Below are 18,851 nucleotides of genomic sequence, written 5' to 3' on the forward strand. Positions count from 1 at the left end.
TGATAAAATTAATTAAGAAGTTTGTACGTGAGACGCCTTCGCGTAAATCTGAGAAAAATCAAGAGCGAGTCTGATTGGCAACGAAGGTCATTTCTAGTCTTAGTCGTTTCTTCTCGATGCTCCGAGGAATTGTGAACTTTGTATAACCACTTAGCGTCATTGGTAAAAAAAATAAAGTGCATCCGGAATATATAAACGTTATACAGAAACAATATAAATAAAACAAATGTTTCACTTGCGAACCTTTGTTTTAAAAATCCAAATTAAAATTGACCGAAGTGTAGTACGACGATGATGAAGAGTGCCGCAAGGGGATGTTGAGGAGTCCGCCCCCGCACGTGTTGGTGTGTTCAAGTGTCTCATTGCCTCGCATTTCGAAACAAAATAAAGGCGCACCAAAACATACATTTTGGAGCGGCACTAGTCACCTGGGTATATTGAGAAGAAAAAAAACAATTACACCTGTGTTGCTGAAGTATACAAATTGTTTCATTCTGATATTTTTTTATTACCGAGTATTATACAAATATTTGATCAATTATTCAAATATTCATAAAGTTTAAAATCGGACAAATAATTCGAATAATCTAATATTCGAATATTCGATTGATAACCCTATCTGAAATCTATCCCGAATTTTTTTAATATTAGATATATATTTTTACTAGCGAAAATATAATTTATCTGTAATTATATGCTGCTATTAAATTTAATTTGACAGTTGGGAAACGTACATTTACTGTAGAAACCCAAACCAAACATATACTAATTAACCATATCAACTTTCATTAGGGTAAGTTCAACATACAAACTAAGCCAAATCAACTTTCAGGGGGGGGGGAAGCGGAAGAACAAATACAGACAGACGTCGCATCTCGCATATTGCTCCGTAGTTAGTCTGCACTTTAATATTGCAATATGTTTTTAAAATATGATAGCTATCCTTACCGTTATCCCTACGGACTTCTGATATAAGAGTATTGGTCAAAGTATATTCAAACCGAATTTTGATTTTATTGCTTTTGACGTGGATTTTTGACTTCTGAGAAGGGATAATTGTTTTTAGCGCCCTCCTATTAATCAAAATTCGGTTTAGATATGCTTCATTCAATTCTCACTCATTGTAAGTCATAATATTGATATACAAAGTTTTAATATGAACGATAGATAACCGAGCGTTTTCACTGCGACGGCGATGACACTATTTTATTGCTTTTGACGTAAACTCTAAACAGGGTCCCGCTTAAATTTGGCCAGAAAAAAGCATGTCATTTAATGAAATACTATGAAGCTTAATGAAATCAAACTATTCAAAAAAACGACCACTGACTGGCTAACTTGTACCCCCCCCCCCTGTAAAAAGCCGAAATGCCGTCCCTGATTTTATTACCCCTTCTGAAAGTGAAACTTTGGGGCGCTTAGCGTTATAACGTTCTCAATCCGTCACGTTTTCCGGGCGAACGTGGTCCATTTTACCCACTCTTAGCACCTATGTAGTGGCTGCTGGGACTCTGCCAACAAATTGACAACTTTAAGGGAAAATTTTTAAACCACGGCAAATTCAGGTCAATTTCAAATAGAGCGTTTATTCGCACGTGCATGTAATGGATAAAGGGATAGAATATAGTACTACTATGATATACTACGTTTTTTTAATTCCAACTAAAAAATATTTTTATATTTATTTCAGGTGTACGTGAGTGAGATCTCCTTGCCAGATATACGCGGTTGTTTGAATGCCGTTTTGAAGATCGTCGGCCATTTGGGTGTCTTGATGTCGTTCACCGTAGGTGCTTATCTAGATTGGCAGCAGCTGGCAATGTTCATATCAATAGCGCCGGTCATGCTGTTCTGCATGATGATCTACATTCCAGAAACACCTAGTTATCTAGTGCTGTGTGGCAAAGAAGAAGAAGCATACAAGTCTTTAACCTGGCTTAGAGGTCCTGGCTCTGACATCATCCAAGAGCTAGAGACGATAAGAGCTCACGTGGTGGCTACCAAGAGTTTCAACAATAAGAACTTGCAAGTGGCTGGCAGTAATGCCATTAACGCGTTACTAACAGCTAGGATAGCAGGACCTGTACTGATCACCTGTGGTCTGATGCTGTTCCAGCGCTTCTCTGGAGCGCACGCCTTCAATTTTTACGCAGTGCCCATATTCAGAAAGACTTTTGGCGGCATGAACCCCCATGGAGGTGCTATAGCCGTTAGTTTTGTCCAGTTGCTGGCGTCGTGCCTATCAGGCCTTCTGATCGATACGGTGGGGCGCCTGCCCTTGCTCATTGCCAGCTCTGTTTTCATGTCCATGGCTCTGGCAGGGTTTGGAAGTTACGCTTATTACGAAGAAGTCCACCGGAATCAGCGGTTGCAGAACGTGGTGCTCAGCCAGTCGCTGGGCACTGCAGGACAAAACGACTGGATACCGCTGCTGTGTGTCTTAGTGTTTACCATAGCATTTTCTTTGGGCATGAGTCCCATATCGTGGCTGCTTATAGGCGAGTTGTTCCCTTTGGAGTTCAGGGGCACGGGGAGCGCTCTGGCGACGGCTTTTAGTTATCTCTGTGCTTTTGTCGGTGTTAAGACTTTTGTCGACTTTCAACAAATGTTCGGTCTGCATGGTGCGTTCTGGTTGTATGCTTTCATATCGGTAGGTGGTCTGTGCTTTGTAGTTTGCTGCGTTCCTGAAACCAAAGGCAGGGATTTGGACGAGATGGATCCCAAATCGGTTCAAAATCTGACTACGACGAGATAGAAAAAGTATTATATAACACTAGAATTACGGAACATTCCAATGAAAGGGTTTAAAATGATCCTTGTATGAAATTATAATGTTAAATGATTGTTTTTGCCTAAGTTTTAGTATATATATATAGGACAATGTAATCCAATGCTGCTTAATGGAATAGAATTTTCCAGAGATAAGCAGTTTTCATAGACAATCTGTTAAGAAAATGCAATTATTAAGTAAAAAATCTTGCTATGCATTTCAAAATTTTAATTTTCTGCAAAGAATGCGTGATTAACTTGATATAAAAAATACATTTTTTTTGTTTTTCGATGAAAAATCATGAATTTTTAATAATCCTCAGTAGGACATAATGTCGCTTGTTCTTGGCTAGCTCTTTAAGTCAAGGGCGTAGCCCCGGCGTCGGACCCTATGTGGATTGTCTTTTGTGAGAAAGCCAAACAGACAAGAACGAAGCACCTGCGGCTCTATGCTGGCCTGCTGCGGTGGCTCTTTAAACCAAAACTATCTTACCTCAGCGATGAATAAGCTATCACCACCGACCGTAACTCAAATTCATGTTATCTCTGGCATCTGGTCGAGGGAAGGTGTTTTTCGGAACCACTTTTTTATAATATAAATTACTCACCAATTTTCTCTTTCTCTCTCTTTCTTAAAAGGCAGCTCTTGTCTGGTTTCAAGATGCTATGTATATTTACTTTGTCGTGGCACATATGCTTGCCTGAGAATATACAATCCAAAATTTTAAGAATATCATTAAAATAAACGATTTCTAGGAGGGAAAACTTTCAAGCTTTGATTGTTTTCCAATATTCAAAAAATCTCTAGAATTCATTAAAACGTTACAAAAATATATAGTTTGGATCAGAAGACAAAAAATATTTGCCACACTCAATTTTTGCTTAAAAGGGCCCTTCCACATATAATTTAGGTTTTTTAAATCCTTAATAACGCCATTCTTTATAAATATACTGCTCTAAGCACCGATAGTGAGATCCCGAGTAATATATTCGATTGAACGTGCATTTACAAAGAAGGATGTGGATTAAGAAGAACCGTTGAAGTGAAATTGAGGTGATTTGTAAAAAAATCTATTAAAAGATTACAGAATTATATTATTATTAAAATATATATATATATATTGGGGCTATACTCATAATTTCATGGTCATAGATTGCGCCCCTATGCTTTTCCTATGCGGCTCTATTCACACTTATAAATATGATCACCTAAAAAAATCTTACTGAACTTTTTATCATGACTGCTTGGTTGAAAAATCATGAAAATTTAGGCAATGGAGGTCGTGGGCTAACCTATTATATAATACATATAAACTATTTAAAAGCAAATTTCATACAAGGGCTTACTAAAATATTATTATTTTTACCAATTAAGAATTGTTTTTATATGCTTATATTTATATTTTTTAATGGTGTTTCTGAAGTTGTAGAATTTTAAATATATGTATACATACTATATACTTCCGTAATTCTAGTGATAATTATAGTTCATTAAGCCTTCTAATTTGAAGGCGTACAACATTCTTTAACATATTATGGTTATGTTCATAAAACGACAATAATTTTTGTAGCCTTAATACGTGTAAGAGCTTGGGACTAATTATTTACAGTTAGTGTATATGAAATATCAACGTTGAAACACTTCTAATTTATATTTCCATAATGATTTGCTTGATATTATAATTAAATTAAAATTTGATTGAATTGACAATAAATAACTGTATAAATACTAATGAACGATTATAATATACTATTGTGATTATGCGACAGGGTGAAACATAAAAATTAAAACGATGAAGCACACAATATTGTCGTATCTCCATATGTTTAATAAATAAATTTATTGTACGAGCGAATGGCATTCAACGAAATTAAGATTGGTATTCTAAATTGTTTATCAATAAAATATGTTTCAAGTTTTTATCACTGAATATATGAAAAAAGCAATGATAGAGTATAATGTTTGTGCGTATGTATATTATGGAATGGGTTAAACTAATGAATAATATAATAAACATATATGTTATAAATATAATATCAGATAATATATCAAAAATGATTAATATCAGAGAATTATTTCAATGCTAAATATTTAGAAATAATACTATCTTCTAAAACTTTATTTTATCTAAATTAAATATATAAATCTATTGAAGAGAGTAAAAATCGCTGAAATTATTTATTTATCATGAAAAATTAACAAATTTTAATTTTGTTGTACGTTTAAAATTCTATTTTATATTGTTGCTACTATAAAAAAACTTGATATTTTATTTACAAAGATCAAATTAAATATTTATATAACGTTTACTGTTAAAATATAATAACGTTTATATTCCACCTTTATGTACATATCCTAACTAAAAGAAAAACATTTTAATCATTTTAATAATAAACATCATTACAATTTTATTTAAACTAAATCAAAATTTGATAGTATACTAAAGAGGGTTTTAATTTAATAAACCCAATACTAATATAAACCGATATTGACAATAAATCATAAATGCTTTTAATTCACTGTGAAGCAGTTTTATTCTAAGATACTAAATATATTGTATATATAAATATAAATGTAACACTTGTATTATTTTTACCTACAAAACTTAGCTGTGATAGATACTTAACTCCTTTTTATATCAAATTCATACGTCTATTATTTATTAGATTTAATAGTCATTACTTGTTTATGGTGAAGTGTATAGGAATGTTATAATGGGGGGTGAATTGATATAATTTAACATTAGCAACGAATATACAGTAATGTTTGGCTAAAAAATATGATAGTTGGGTTTTCAAAAGGTTAATAGACGAACGTTATAAATTCAATTTCGATTAAGGGGCCATAATTATGTCACGGGTATTAAAAGAAACACATTTATCTGCCTCTTGAATATATATATAAATAAAAAATAGGTTGTGAACGTAATAAATAACAGATTTCCAATTTAATATAGCATTCCCCGTTCGGAATTAATAGATGACGAATTTTATTAGAATTATATATGTATAAAAATATATAGAGATGTTTGTAAAATTAGCAGATTAAATAATCTGCTACTGAATGTTTGTTTTATATCATAGCGTGAATCTGTTATTGATTTTATAGATGATTGAATATTAAAGTAAGGATCGATATACATTTATGAATAAAACTAGATTAACGGCTTTCGGTGTTTTCTTTGTGGAAAATACTATTTGACAATGTCTTATGCCGGTTCTTAACGAACCGAGATTCCCAGTAATTTAGTCAATTATGTATATGAAATATGTATTAAAACACAGAATTATGATTTGCAAATAACGTAGACTGCTGTATTTTTATTATGAATTTATATTATATTAGAATGTGCAAAACAATAAATTGTATTAAAAATGTGTTTTACAATACGAAAGCGATGCAACTGCCTTATTTAATTTTTGTCATTTATATTTAAAACAATTCAGTTTTTGATGGTGTATATTTATCAATTATAAACGTATTTAATGTTATCAAATATATATCATAACGTTGATTTTGATTATGTTATATATTATATTAAAAATGTTGAATATAACGCATTAGATACAAGATACGAATCTTTAAACATAAGTTAAATGCGTGAAATGTAATAGTATATACAGTGACAATTTGTAAAGGGGTGTAGCATAGTTACATCAAAATAAACTTTTATATTTAGATATTTTTAAGAAAATTATTGTGCCACACCCCTAAGAGCCACTACTGGTTATATGGTTGTGAATATTTTCACAATTAAGAACCATATATAACACACATTTAAAGAATGAACAAAGAAAGACGGAAGGATTTTTTTAGATACTTGAGAGAGATACTTTATAGTTAATTGTAGAACTCAGCATCATGCATATGTTCACTATAAAATCTCTTTTCATTGAATGTTCAATAATTTATAAAATAGATAAATTATCCACAAGCTAGAATGGAGTATTGCCATTATTAGCAAAACAAAAATATATACTTGAAATTGTATATTTTAACTGTGATGAAAATTTAAAGAGATTTAGGACTGGAAATCTAGTCCGACAAAATATCAGCTGTGCTGCAACAAACATCATGGAGAAAAGTTTAAAGCTAAAATAAACTGGAGCTGGTGCATCCCTGTTATACGCTCTATTCAGTTATAAACTATCTTGTGACGTCATACACTAAAGAAATATAAGAAATATTTCCTGCACCATATAACTTTCATGTTTCTGCTTCTACTTCTGTTATAAAATATATTTTTGCTACCCATCTTCAATGGTGTAGTGCCCAGGTAAAAATACAAAGCACTGATTATATTGTATATGCTCAATTAAGCTTTATGATAGTTATTAGGATATAACAGTCAAAACATAACTAACATGTGATCCTTTTACATATTATACTGGCAAAACAGACTCACAAGCTTCAACTTCCTTTAACAAAAAATAAAGACTATTTATAGTTGTTTTAAATAATATCGAAAATTACTATTGATCTTCTTCTAAACCGACTATCACTAAACATCTGAAGTATAAGGAATTTGCGCACTAAGACTCCATACTGTTGGGTTCCACATCTAGCTGTAAATTATCTTCATGGTGTATATTTTATATAAAAAACGTCCTTCAGTCTTCCATATATCATTTTATATATCTAATCCTTTGTTATGCATATTATTAAATTATATAAGAATCCTATGACTATTTATCCATATCAGAGTTCAAAAAGAAATGAAATAAAAATTATAAAATGTATTATTAAACCCTTTGTCCATTTTTATTATTATTTATACATATAATATTTATATTAAAATAGTGTCAATTAAAAAATATATTTGTGAACACAGTCCAAACTATCAGTTGTACACATATCGAAATTATTATCAAAATATATCCTACGTCCTTTTAAATTGAATTAGAAGCGATTAATAGTTTGTGTATATATGATATCAACAACATATAACACAATCCTTCAGACAATCCAAATAAAATTAAATAGTTTTAAAGCTTATTTAAAATGTAAAGCACACGATAAATAATTTCCTATTTAGAAAACATTATCATTTCATGTATTCAACTAAAGATCCTAAAGTATATATTGTGATAATAGTAAAATAGGTAATTATTTATCCATTGCTCAATATATTGTTTTACATTATTGATGACGAAAAACGTTTTATGATAAACTAATATATATACATATGAAAAAATCACATGATTTTTAAATTGTATAAAAAACCCAAATTCATAGCTTTAAACCTAGCTTCAATTAAATGTAAAATAAATTATAGAAATTTGTATTTTGATATTAGAAACACAGTTGGATTGCTTGAAGTATGTTTCGTATATAATCGTACTATTGGGAGTTTTGTAATAATTTTAAAACGAGTCTTACTTCTCATTGATTACTTTAAAAACATGATTTTAATTATACTTTTTTATACCCAAATTGTACTCATTTATATGCTTCTCTTCAAACTATGAAATAAAAGTTATTAAAGTAGATCAAACTATCTATTATATGATCGACACATTTACAATTTTTTTATCATAATCCAAGTAATTATAAATAAAATGATTCTCAAACTTTAAGGACTCGTTTATGTATTATTAAAACTAACTTATAAATAATTTCAAATATGTAAAACGTAGACAACTCAATTATATAAATTGTTATTTTATTTTAACGCTGAGAGTGCTGAATAATAAATAAAAAAATAGATGAAAAATATGCTTATTTATTTATATTTACAATATTTACATGAATCTGAATTAAAAATTAATTTGGCCGCAATGTCATCGTCGCTTTTCGATAGGCACTGAAATGTTCTAAATACTGATTGATCGTATCCATCGGTTGATATATATCATTCTGTCTATTCAGTAGGTACTGTGGAGGTTGTTGTGGCGCCAAACTACCGAGAAAACCCTGCATAAATTCCCTCATCAGATCCCAAACAGCTCCCGGAATAACGCAAGGTCTATATTCGACCTAAAATAATATTCTCTATTAAACACATTATACACATAATTAATACTTTATCATTAAATTAAGCAATACCTCAATCAAAACACCTTTGAAAGTCTGATTCATCGCAACCAAACCGAGTTTAATACAAAAATCGCCTAATTCAAATCTCGGACCTTTTGATTCCATCTTGGTTTGCTTCTTAGACGAGTAATGGTGGTTCAGTTTCAGCATCAATACGTCAAATAACCCATCGGCAATTATACTAATAGCTTTATTACCACCATCCATGATGGAAAATACAGAAGCAGGTTGTTCAGAATTGTGTAGTATATGCACTGTCTTATGAGGTCCTATAGTAAAAAAAAATAATTAAATTACATAAAAATATTATTATAATTAATCATCACTGACCCATTGGAGTAATAGACATGAAAGTCTCGCAGTCTACGAGAAAATGACCCGTCTGGACGGCACCTAAGGCAGTGATGCGTTTTGTAAGCAGATCTATGATTTGTGGTCCAGTTTTGTTCTCGGCCACGGGATATTGTTGCAGTCTGAAATTGAGTAGTACATAACCATGAAATAATATGAAGTACTTGTATTTATTGGTTAATTTTGGTATGGGGCCCTTTAAAATAAATCTATAAATAACGTTCATAAATTTGACTAGTTAACTCACATTGTAACACCCATTTTAAGTGGTTTTAAAACCGGCACAGAAAAACACCACAAACGTCAAAAGGACGACGCATCATTTGGTCTTAACACTGTTCTTTATAACCATGCTCACGTTTGGCACAAATTATATTATATAAAAATTTAAAAAATATTTTATTTATTATCAACAGAAATTAAAATTAAAATTTTAAATAATTCTATTATTTTAAAATAAAAAACTTCAGTTTTTTCTTTATATAATCATCTAAAATTAAAAATAATGTAAAAAAACAGTCAAACGCCATATTTTATCGAATATCATTTTCAAAAGTTTGCATTAACTTTAGGAAGACAACATATGTTGTATTTTTATTTTAGTGTCAGAATATTGAACACCCCATGAATAACTCTCTACAACGAATCATTGGATGTTCATTGTTTTGACTAACGCTCTTTCGCTACAGTTTGTTCGCACCTAACCTATCCAAAAATTTTATTGAATGGATTTGTACGTCGGCATATTCATTTTTCAACCATAATTTTGCTGCCGCGTATTTTTCACCTAATGGACGTATTCAAAAATTGGATAAAAAAATATTTTAAAATAAGGGGAAGGGGACGCGACATAGCAATTTCGCCTCCGGGTGCAAACTACCGTAGCTATAGCACTGCTTAGTTAGTATTCGATCTATTCGTTTAGTGCGAGCTCAAGTCTTCTGATGGAAGATATTGATAGAAGTATATTCCAAATGGAAGTGTCGTTAGTGAGCAATGCTATATATAAAAAAATAAGATATATAAATGTATTATATTTTACAGTTTTTTAAAATTATTTTTTACTTGTGTTATCACCACTATCAGGCATCCAATCACAGCGAGCCAACTACGAATCAACACATGCAAACGTTCATGCGTACGCATGCACACACACAAAAGTCATATAATTGATAAACACTAGTGATGTTCTATGAGTCATTGTTATGAAAAAATAATATCATTGAAAAAAAAATAAAAAATCGTCATAGCACAATATACAATAATTTTGTTAGTGTATTTGTATTTTGAGTAATGTTTTAGCCTTTTGTTTAATTTTAAAATCGATTCGTTCGCGTAGCTGTCATTGTTATTCCTCGTTACATCGAGTTGCAGAAAGAGATTGTCGTTTCGGTGTTGCGAGTTCGGATGACGACAGTTCAGGTCGCAGACGAAGGTAAATAAAGTCGATTGGGGCTAGAGCCGACGATGGAAATGGAGGGCGCAGACCCTTTGGCGATCACGCTGATCGTGAAGGCGCCCAACCAGCAAGTGGCCGATCACACCGTTCGGGCGGAGTCTTCTTGGACCATAGCTAAGCTCAAAGGCCACCTCTCGGAAGTGTATCCGTGCAAACCGGTGAGATTTACATCGTTAAGAGATCGATTTGTGAAATAATAGATGGATCGTGTGTGAACACGGTGGTCGAATGTCATGTGAACATAATTAGCGTATTTATTATTATTATTATTTTGACTCACAAAAAACAGAATCGCCACGTTCAATATTATCACATTGTTAATGTGTTAAAAAATATATTACAATTGCGATATAAAATAAGACGATAAACGTCAAAGTGACGCCATTTTGGTTTTAATGTCATCATTATTTTATTAAAAAAATATCCATTAAAAAAATTGTGACATTAATATTAATAACATCAGGTGACATTTCGTGTTATTATAATTCAAGGTCAATGAGTGATTTGTTATGATCAATCAGTAATTTGACCACCATTTTGTGATATTAAATTCATGCAATAAATTACTAATTACTTCTTCTTCTTCTTAAGGCCATAACACACGCATATGATGTTCTGCTTTTTATTCACACGCTTAATACTAAATTATTAAACACAATGTAGAAAGGCAAATACTGTCACAACTAAAAAATCTATTATTTATTTATAGATCCATTGAAAATTCAACGTACTATATTTGTTACAAAGATAAAAAGTATTAATATCACCCTAAATGTATATTTTGTATAAAAAAAATGTTTTAAAAGTCATTATAATAATAATTTGTATTTTATACAAAATGCAGTACGTCATTGTATCTGTAGAGATTCCATGTACTTTTCCGTAGAAAGCGTCATCTAAACAAAGAATACATCCTTCATATTAGACTATCATTGAGCATTATCAGATTTTTGAAAACCATAAACATAATTAATGTTGCCATATTTCATATATGTAGTTGTTTGTCACCACTAAACAATGTATTGCACCACGAAACGCGCGAAACGTTCCATCAACTAAATTTACCATAGATTTCAATGCTGTAAAAAAGGTACATTTTTTTTATTTTCTTCATAAGAGAATCATTTCATCAACTAATCCTGGAAAAAATATACCAAAACAAGAGCGAACACCGTCCTCACATTCATGAATCTTACAAAAACGCTCAATTGCTCTCCAAGTGCGAGTGCCCACTCTGAAGCTCCGCACAGTCGCTACCTGAGAGTGGGCACTCCCACAAAGTGTAGATATGTCCGAAAACTTTGTGTCCATCTCATCTCCAATCACTGAATTGCCTTATGATTGTGGCGAGTGACCCCTACGAAGATCACGGCTCTTTACTGCACTGTGAGATCGTTCGTGGATCTGAGGTGAACCTCTTGTTGCCCTCTCCATCTAAACACTTGCAGAAAATGTTATGATGAAAATGAATAAAGCTTATATATTAGATTCGCTTTGTCCAATGCTTGCCGCCGAGTCACACCAACCTGCATATAGTGTAATGGACAAGAATCAAATATTAAATTGTTACTCTCAGTTTAAAACACCTAATTAAAACTTACCTTTCAAGCAGAAAATTATGTTAAAAAAATATATTTTATTACATTTCGCATTATGTGATAGCATAGCAATTCTATATACTTTATCTGAATATTTTTTTCAATTACTATTTTACAATAGTTTCATATCCCATTAAAAGCGTATCAAGAATTGAAACTTCTAAAACGTGTTTGTGTTATTTTATAGCTGATAAATTAATTAGTTGAAAGCATGTTGAGATAATATCATTATCTTGAGTTACACAATGGAATTGCCAATTCATAATAAAATTATGAAAACAAATCTTTGTCGATAATGTTTATTAGTATACTTGAATTATACAATAATAACTGGTTGGCGTGAATAAGTTGATAAGTCGAAAATATAACTTTTTAAGCGCAGCAGTCTTAAAATTTAACATTTTATTTAAAAATTAAATATATTTATAGCTTTTGTAATAGTTTTATTTAAATAATACACAGTGTGCTATAAAGTATACCTTCAAAATTTCACTAGTGAATCAGAACAAAGCTTCTTAGCATAGAACGCGAAAAAGGGAGTTGTCAACTTATTCATGCTCACTACTCAAATAGCAGTAACTCCCATGAATATTTTTGTGGCACTCATCAATTTGGTTCTTTTTAATTGTTAAAAAGCGATCATTCTGAAATGTAGTGTAAGTATTCAAACTGTTATTTGGGAATTGACTTCCTCCATAGTTTTTAATATTTTTCTTGTTAATAATATGATTCAATTTTCAATTTTTTTTTTGTAGATAACCATCCAACTTTAGCGGCAACCAGTATCTCAAAAATTCTGTGCACCATTGTCAATATTTTCAGTGCCATTTATCTAATTTGTTTTGCAAAATTATCATTTAGCTCTTTAAAACTTTCTACTCTATGCTTTCTGCTTTACCACTTTCCAGTCACATTAGTTTTTTAAAATGACTCAAAAACTTCTTTCACAGACCCACCCTTTCCTATGCAGCGGCATAAAAATATGCAACCATTGTAAAACATTTAAAAATATTAGCACAAATTTCATTTTTTACCAAAAAAGGCTATGATAATTTACAACCCCTCTAATGAAACAATAGTACGTTTCTGGGTGACCCTTTATAAGCGAAACCATTGTTGTCGCTTACTGTCCGGACTTCGTACTACATCCGTTTCACTGCGTACATCTCACCACGTGACCATGAGGACTTTTTACCATGTTTCATGAGGAAAATTTACCTGCATAATATATATTAAATTTTATTGATCAACAAGAATTTCATTGTGTGAAAATGTAGAGAAATATACCGAGGGTCTCCTAAAAATTAAATAAAAAGCAAATATATTATTTATTACTTAAAAAATAAAATAGAAGTATGAGTATGAGAATATAAACATCATTTTTGATGATAAAAAATAATGTTTATATTCTATTTATACATTTACTTTATCTGAGGCAAGTCTAATGGTACCTAGCAATTCCCAGTAATTTTGTTATGTAACAGAGAAATAACTGCATCGCCACGGCTTGCATGATAGGGATGATAGACAAAATTATTTTTTATAATAGGGATGGCTGGCGAAATTCTTTCTACTTTTTGTACATTTTTATCTAAATAGTCCACGGAATATGCTTCACTAATCTCAGGTGTTAAATATTAGCATAACATGAGTCCTAATAATTATAATTAAATATAAAACGTATTTGAAAAATTTGCCTGAAGTGTATGTTTTTAAAAAAAAAAATTCAGTGGAAAATAATGCAATGTTATCTTTTTCTGTTACCAACTAAAGATAAAGATAAAGAAAAATAATTGTGTAAATGATTGATTTGTATTTATACCTAAATAAATAGGATAATTTTTTCAACTTTATAAATAAATAAATAAACAACAGACCAAACATTTCAAGATATCGTACAGAAAAATAATTTGTAAACATACATTATAATAAATAAAAATGAAATTAAATCAAAGTATTGAATATACCACTAAATATTGTATATGTAAATTTAATAATAATTATAAAAAAATTAATTCAAAATAAAATACATACTAAATTAATATATAAAAAAACATAGACATCGTTAACTTTCCAAAGAAACTATTATAGAAAACTGTTATCTTTTTTTAAATATTCACAATTTTTAATTCTAATAGCTAATAATATTTTCTATCAATATATTTTACTATTTAAAAATATGCATAAATACTAGTTTGAAATATATAAAAAATAAAATACTATTGCTCACGTCCAAGAGTTTGACCTTTACATTTTTTCGAATGCTTATGTGCTACGGACAATTATATGGAAACTGTTACAAAACATATAAAATAATAGAGCATCATTTAAAGATCTTTTATAGTTCAATTTTGTAACTTGATTTGACTCCGTCTCAATGTACAATTCTCTTTTCAGAAATATGAAGAGCAAAAGCTGATATATTCCGGTCGTTTACTGTCTGACAACATTGTGCTAAAAGACGTGTTGAGGAGATACGAAGGCCAAGACACCCACACCGTTCACTTGGTGTGCACGCCACCTCATGCAAAGTATCAACGCTCGCCGCCCCCCAAACCAACTCCGCCGCCTGCTCAACAACCCAGACCGGAAACTACCTCCACCGCTAATGGCGACGGACTTAGACAGAGAAACGTCAGTCCACCGACGGCGCCTAGCGCCCCACCCCCAGTCAGCAATAACAATGTGCCTCAACCCAATATGTACGGCTTCCACCCACATTACATGAACCAGGATCAGTTGGCTGCGTGGAGCAGTCACTACAATCAATGGATATCGGCCGCTTACAACACGCACCCGCAAGGAGCTGTGAATTATCCAACTTTCGCCAATGCGCCAGTGCCGCCTACTATAGATCCTATGATGTATGCCGCTCAAATGGCTTGGATGCACCAAATGCAGCAATATTTCAATATGTGAGTATTTATGAAATACAATGTTCTCGATATTCTAAATATTTTATTCATATCCATGTATTATTTCAGGAGTGGTTTTCCACAACCAGCAGGCTTTATGATGAATCAACAGGTAAATAATTACCATATATTATTTTTCCACGTACTTATGTTAGTTACGTTAATTTATAACACATTCAATTCCGCAACTTTTTTGTATTCGCAATTATAAAATCAGTAAACGTCAAACTATGGATCTCTTACTAATAAAATAAAAATAAAAATTGCTTTTAAAATAAGATTGGATTAACATCTTTAAAGGGCTAAAAAAAAATTTGATTGAAGTTGAAATAATACGCATATATTTATACAGGCAGTAATTAATGTTTTAATTGTTAGGGAAGAGAGAATCAAACCTAAAACCTCTCGTACAATATCAAGAATATTATTGACTCTAATATCACTACTTTGGAGAAACAGTACGCAATTTCGAATAATTGAGTTGGCAGATTGACAAACTTTCAATTTGTCAAACGTCCAAAAATAATTACGATGCTTAGTTTCCTATTGAGATATTACATTTTTGTAAAAGCATTTATTGAACCAGATTTTGGAATAGTATAGTATAGTACCTGGATGGTACACCTATTTTTAATTACAGTTTTTTTAATAAATTATTTTTGAATCACAGTCCAAGTGAAAACAGCTGCCGAATAACGCTCTCTGGTTTCTATGGGTCCTCTTGACCGATTCAGGGTAGCTCTGCTTAATGTGAAGCTTAGGAAATAGAAGTGTGCAGCATTCCTACTTAGACGTCTTTATTTTTTTTGGTCCATTGGAATGGTTGATTTGAAATTGTAAATAATACAGTTAATTCACTAACTTCTAATGTCCTTGGCTGACATTTTTGCATAATGCACATTATGCTTCGTCACTATTAATCTCTAAGTTGTTTTCATTGAAAGCCGAAAACCGCTCTGATCTTAATAAATTTAAAGGACACAAATCTATTATTTCTAAAACCCTTTTAGCGGGTTTTGCGTAACTAATTTCGGTGCAACAATTATGGATGGTCCCAACTTGGGAATCCACTGCCAACGAATCTGGTAACTGAAGTTGAAAAATATATTTTTATTAGTTATTTATTACCTGTGAGCATCCGGCTATCCCGCATGTGACAAGTGCAGGCATATCGAACATTTAAAATTTGTTCAGAACCCAATTCGATAGTTGAAATGAATGAAATTTTAATTGCAGGTCGCTAACACAAATCCGGATAACAGTGCAAACAACCAAAATGTCCAAGAAAACGTTCAACCGGTCCGTCAAGAAGCAGTCAACGCTAACGCAGACAACGGGGAAGACGAGAACAACCACCAAGATTGGCTAGATTGGTTTTACAATTTTAGCCGGTGGCTGTTGATGTTCTCGATCTTATACTTCTACTCCAACCCGATTAGATTCTTCACAGTTTTAATCTTGGGCACCACTATATACTTGTCAGTATGATTTCTATATAAAGGGTCCTGTAGATGAATCAAACTAAAGCTTAATTTTATGTTTTAGCTTTCACGAAGCTCGCAATGAAAGACGTAGGAACATCATCATAGACAACATCAACAATAATTATCAGCCGCAGGCTAATAACAACGATCAGGCGGTGAGAGCGGAGGGCGAGAACGCTAACGAAGAGGAAACTGAAGGAGGAAATCGAACACCAAATAACGAGGGGGATAACGAAGATTCATACCTTTCGATCACGTGGACGGCGTTCACGTCGTTCTTTTCATCGCTTATCCCCGAAGTTCCCAACGCTAGAAACTAATCATTTTCGTTTAAAAAAATACATATAACCTCAATAGGAATTGATTGGCAATTTTTGTTTTATATAAGACGGAAGAGAAGTATCCGTCACTATATTGTTAGATCTGCTGTGATTGTAGTTTGTTCCCTTTTATTTGATATTTAAAATTTATCTGGTGTTTGTTAATATTCGAGAATTACTGTCGATTGAAAATCTTTATGGTAGTTACTGTTTTGAATGGGTGAATTTTGTTTTACGATCGAGTTATATATATTTTCACTGCAAAGGTAAAAACAAATATAAAATCAAACATTATTATTGCCTAGTCATGTTTGTAGTAATTTTATTTTAACTGTGCATATCGTGAAACATTTTATATTTATTGCTATAGCTGTATCTTTGTAGAAAAACAGCCATATCCAAGAAATCTATACAGCATATAACAAAAAATCTCCCTTTTTAGATATTGTCTCCTTTTTCTACAAAGGTACATATTAGAATCCATTCGTCTAAATTTTATATTTGTATATAAAAGAAAGTGTTGATTAAATCACAAAAAAAATATTTTTATATAGTAGGTATTTAAACATAAATTTTTTGATGAATAACTGTCTTTTAATTTGTAGCATACCTATCATATATGCTTTGTTTGTACAAAAATAATATTTATACACTATTATTACTTTATATATATATATATTGTCGCTGTATATGATTTTTGCTTTATTATATGGATATAAATGTACATTAAAAATTTGTTTCATTTATCACTCGTTTGCATTTATCGAAACATCCTTTCGTATATTAAATATCAATATTCTAAATGTAAATTGTAATAAATAATCTTACGAGTGATTGTTTGTAAGAGAATTAATAAAATTTATTTGAGTTTTAGTAGTTATAACAGATATTCTATCTCAAAAAGTTTTTCTTTGAAAAGAAATATACACATATTATTTAATTATAAATTTATTGTATAAATGTAAAATAATAATATCAAAATATAATTGAAATCACAATTACTCGTTTTATTTTGTGATTTAATTAGGTAACAACGCTTTATTCCTGGTAATTAATTTTCTGTGATGAAGATCAATTTATATAGTTAAAGCTCAGGTTTGGGACAATAATTTCTTTGCTTCACAATTATTATGTTATATCGTTTCTACATGTTTTTCTTGAAACTTGATTCTAAAACATTTTTTTTAAACTAAAAAGAACATTTATTGTAATGATTATATAGTTTAGTTTTTGTAGTATGTTTTACGCATATGTAATATTAAATTTGCCGAATGTATGAAGTTACCTTTTTTTAATTCTCAATATTCGTTAATAAGATAGGGAATAACAATTTTCAAGTCCATACCTTCTGTCAGCTTTTTTGCTCTACCAAATAAAATGTTCATTACAAATGCATATTTTCAATATTTAATAAAAAAAGAAAAAGGTGTTCGTCGCTAATACGAACACGCAATAAATATTTCGGTGGATTTAAATATGTTCATAAATTTCTTATGGTATACTTTTTCAATGGCTTTCTCAAAGTATATTGACTGAGAAAAAAAAAGAAAGAGCGTATGTAAACAGCTAGTAAAAATATTTTAAAATGTACGATTAACCACGGTGCATTACTTGTATTGAGATCGCACATCACGCGAAGAGTGATCTTAGCCCGCTTGTCGCGTGAAAACAGAAGCTTAACTTTTTGTAAGTTGTTTATTAATGGGTGCTGTTTCTGAGGATTTTTTCAATTCCATGAGTTGGGAATGAAAATTCGTAGAATCCCGGAATTTTCAGATATTGAAAATATCAACAAGGGACACTAAAAAAAGGTGATGAAAGCTAAAAAAATCATTTTTAACATTTTTATATGTTATCGTCCCGGTTTTTAAAATGTGAATCTCTGAAGTCGAGACTATAAAAATTAGAAAATTCTCAG

At 31.1% G+C, this 18,851-nt stretch overlaps 3 protein-coding genes across 3 annotated transcripts in view; 2 read left to right on the forward strand and 1 right to left on the reverse strand.

The window, feature by feature from the left end:
• The window catches only part of LOC148232777 (facilitated trehalose transporter Tret1-like), a 39,064-nt gene extending 34,267 nt beyond the window's left edge, over positions 1-4,797 (forward strand). The window contains exon 5 of the mRNA XM_088189476.1: positions 1,691-4,797. Within this exon, the coding sequence (XP_088045602.1) occupies positions 1,691-2,755 (1,065 nt within the window). The 3' untranslated portion in view covers positions 2,756-4,797. The remainder of the gene's footprint in view (positions 1-1,690) is intronic.
• Positions 4,798-8,476: 3,679 nt separating this feature from the next.
• Positions 8,477-9,509, reverse strand: MED20 (Mediator complex subunit 20). Its single transcript, XM_088189664.1, has 4 exons — positions 9,405-9,509; positions 9,137-9,279; positions 8,816-9,075; positions 8,477-8,746 (listed from the first exon to the last, which is right to left on the reverse strand). Exons 1-4 carry the CDS (start codon positions 9,416-9,418, stop codon positions 8,534-8,536), a joined length of 630 nt encoding a protein of 209 aa, XP_088045790.1. The 5' UTR covers positions 9,419-9,509; the 3' UTR covers positions 8,477-8,533.
• A 1,034-nt stretch (positions 9,510-10,543) lies between these two features.
• Herp (Homocysteine-induced endoplasmic reticulum protein) lies at positions 10,544-17,237 on the forward strand. Its single transcript, XM_088190007.1, has 5 exons — positions 10,544-10,774; positions 14,612-15,129; positions 15,199-15,241; positions 16,366-16,607; positions 16,675-17,237. The coding sequence occupies exons 1-5, from the start codon at positions 10,625-10,627 to the stop codon at positions 16,931-16,933; spliced, it is 1,212 nt and encodes a 403-aa protein (XP_088046133.1). The 5' UTR covers positions 10,544-10,624; the 3' UTR covers positions 16,934-17,237.
• Positions 17,238-18,851: the final 1,614 nt, after the last annotated feature.

This window comes from Plectrocnemia conspersa, unplaced genomic scaffold (assembly GCF_051122295.1).
Source record: "Plectrocnemia conspersa isolate PC_06_02 unplaced genomic scaffold, ASM5112229v1 ptg000008l, whole genome shotgun sequence".
Taxonomy (NCBI): domain Eukaryota; kingdom Metazoa; phylum Arthropoda; class Insecta; order Trichoptera; family Polycentropodidae; genus Plectrocnemia; species Plectrocnemia conspersa.

Excerpts from the sequence above, each read along its gene's own strand:
- MED20 (XM_088189664.1), bottom strand. Across the intron at positions 9,076-9,136 it reads CATGTCTATTACTCCAATGG|GACCTCATAAGACAGTGCAT; the intron begins GTCAGTGATGAT and ends TTTTTACTATAG. Across the intron at positions 8,747-8,815 it reads TCAAAGGTGTTTTGATTGAG|GTCGAATATAGACCTTGCGT; the intron begins GTATTGCTTAAT and ends ATATTATTTTAG.
- Herp (XM_088190007.1), top strand. The coding sequence starts at position 10,625 with ATGGAAATGGAGGGCGCAGACCCTTTGGCGATCACGCTGATCGTGAAG. Across the intron at positions 10,775-14,611 it reads AAGTGTATCCGTGCAAACCG|AAATATGAAGAGCAAAAGCT; the intron begins GTGAGATTTACA and ends TTCTCTTTTCAG. Across the intron at positions 15,242-16,365 it reads GCTTTATGATGAATCAACAG|GTCGCTAACACAAATCCGGA; the intron begins GTAAATAATTAC and ends TTTTAATTGCAG.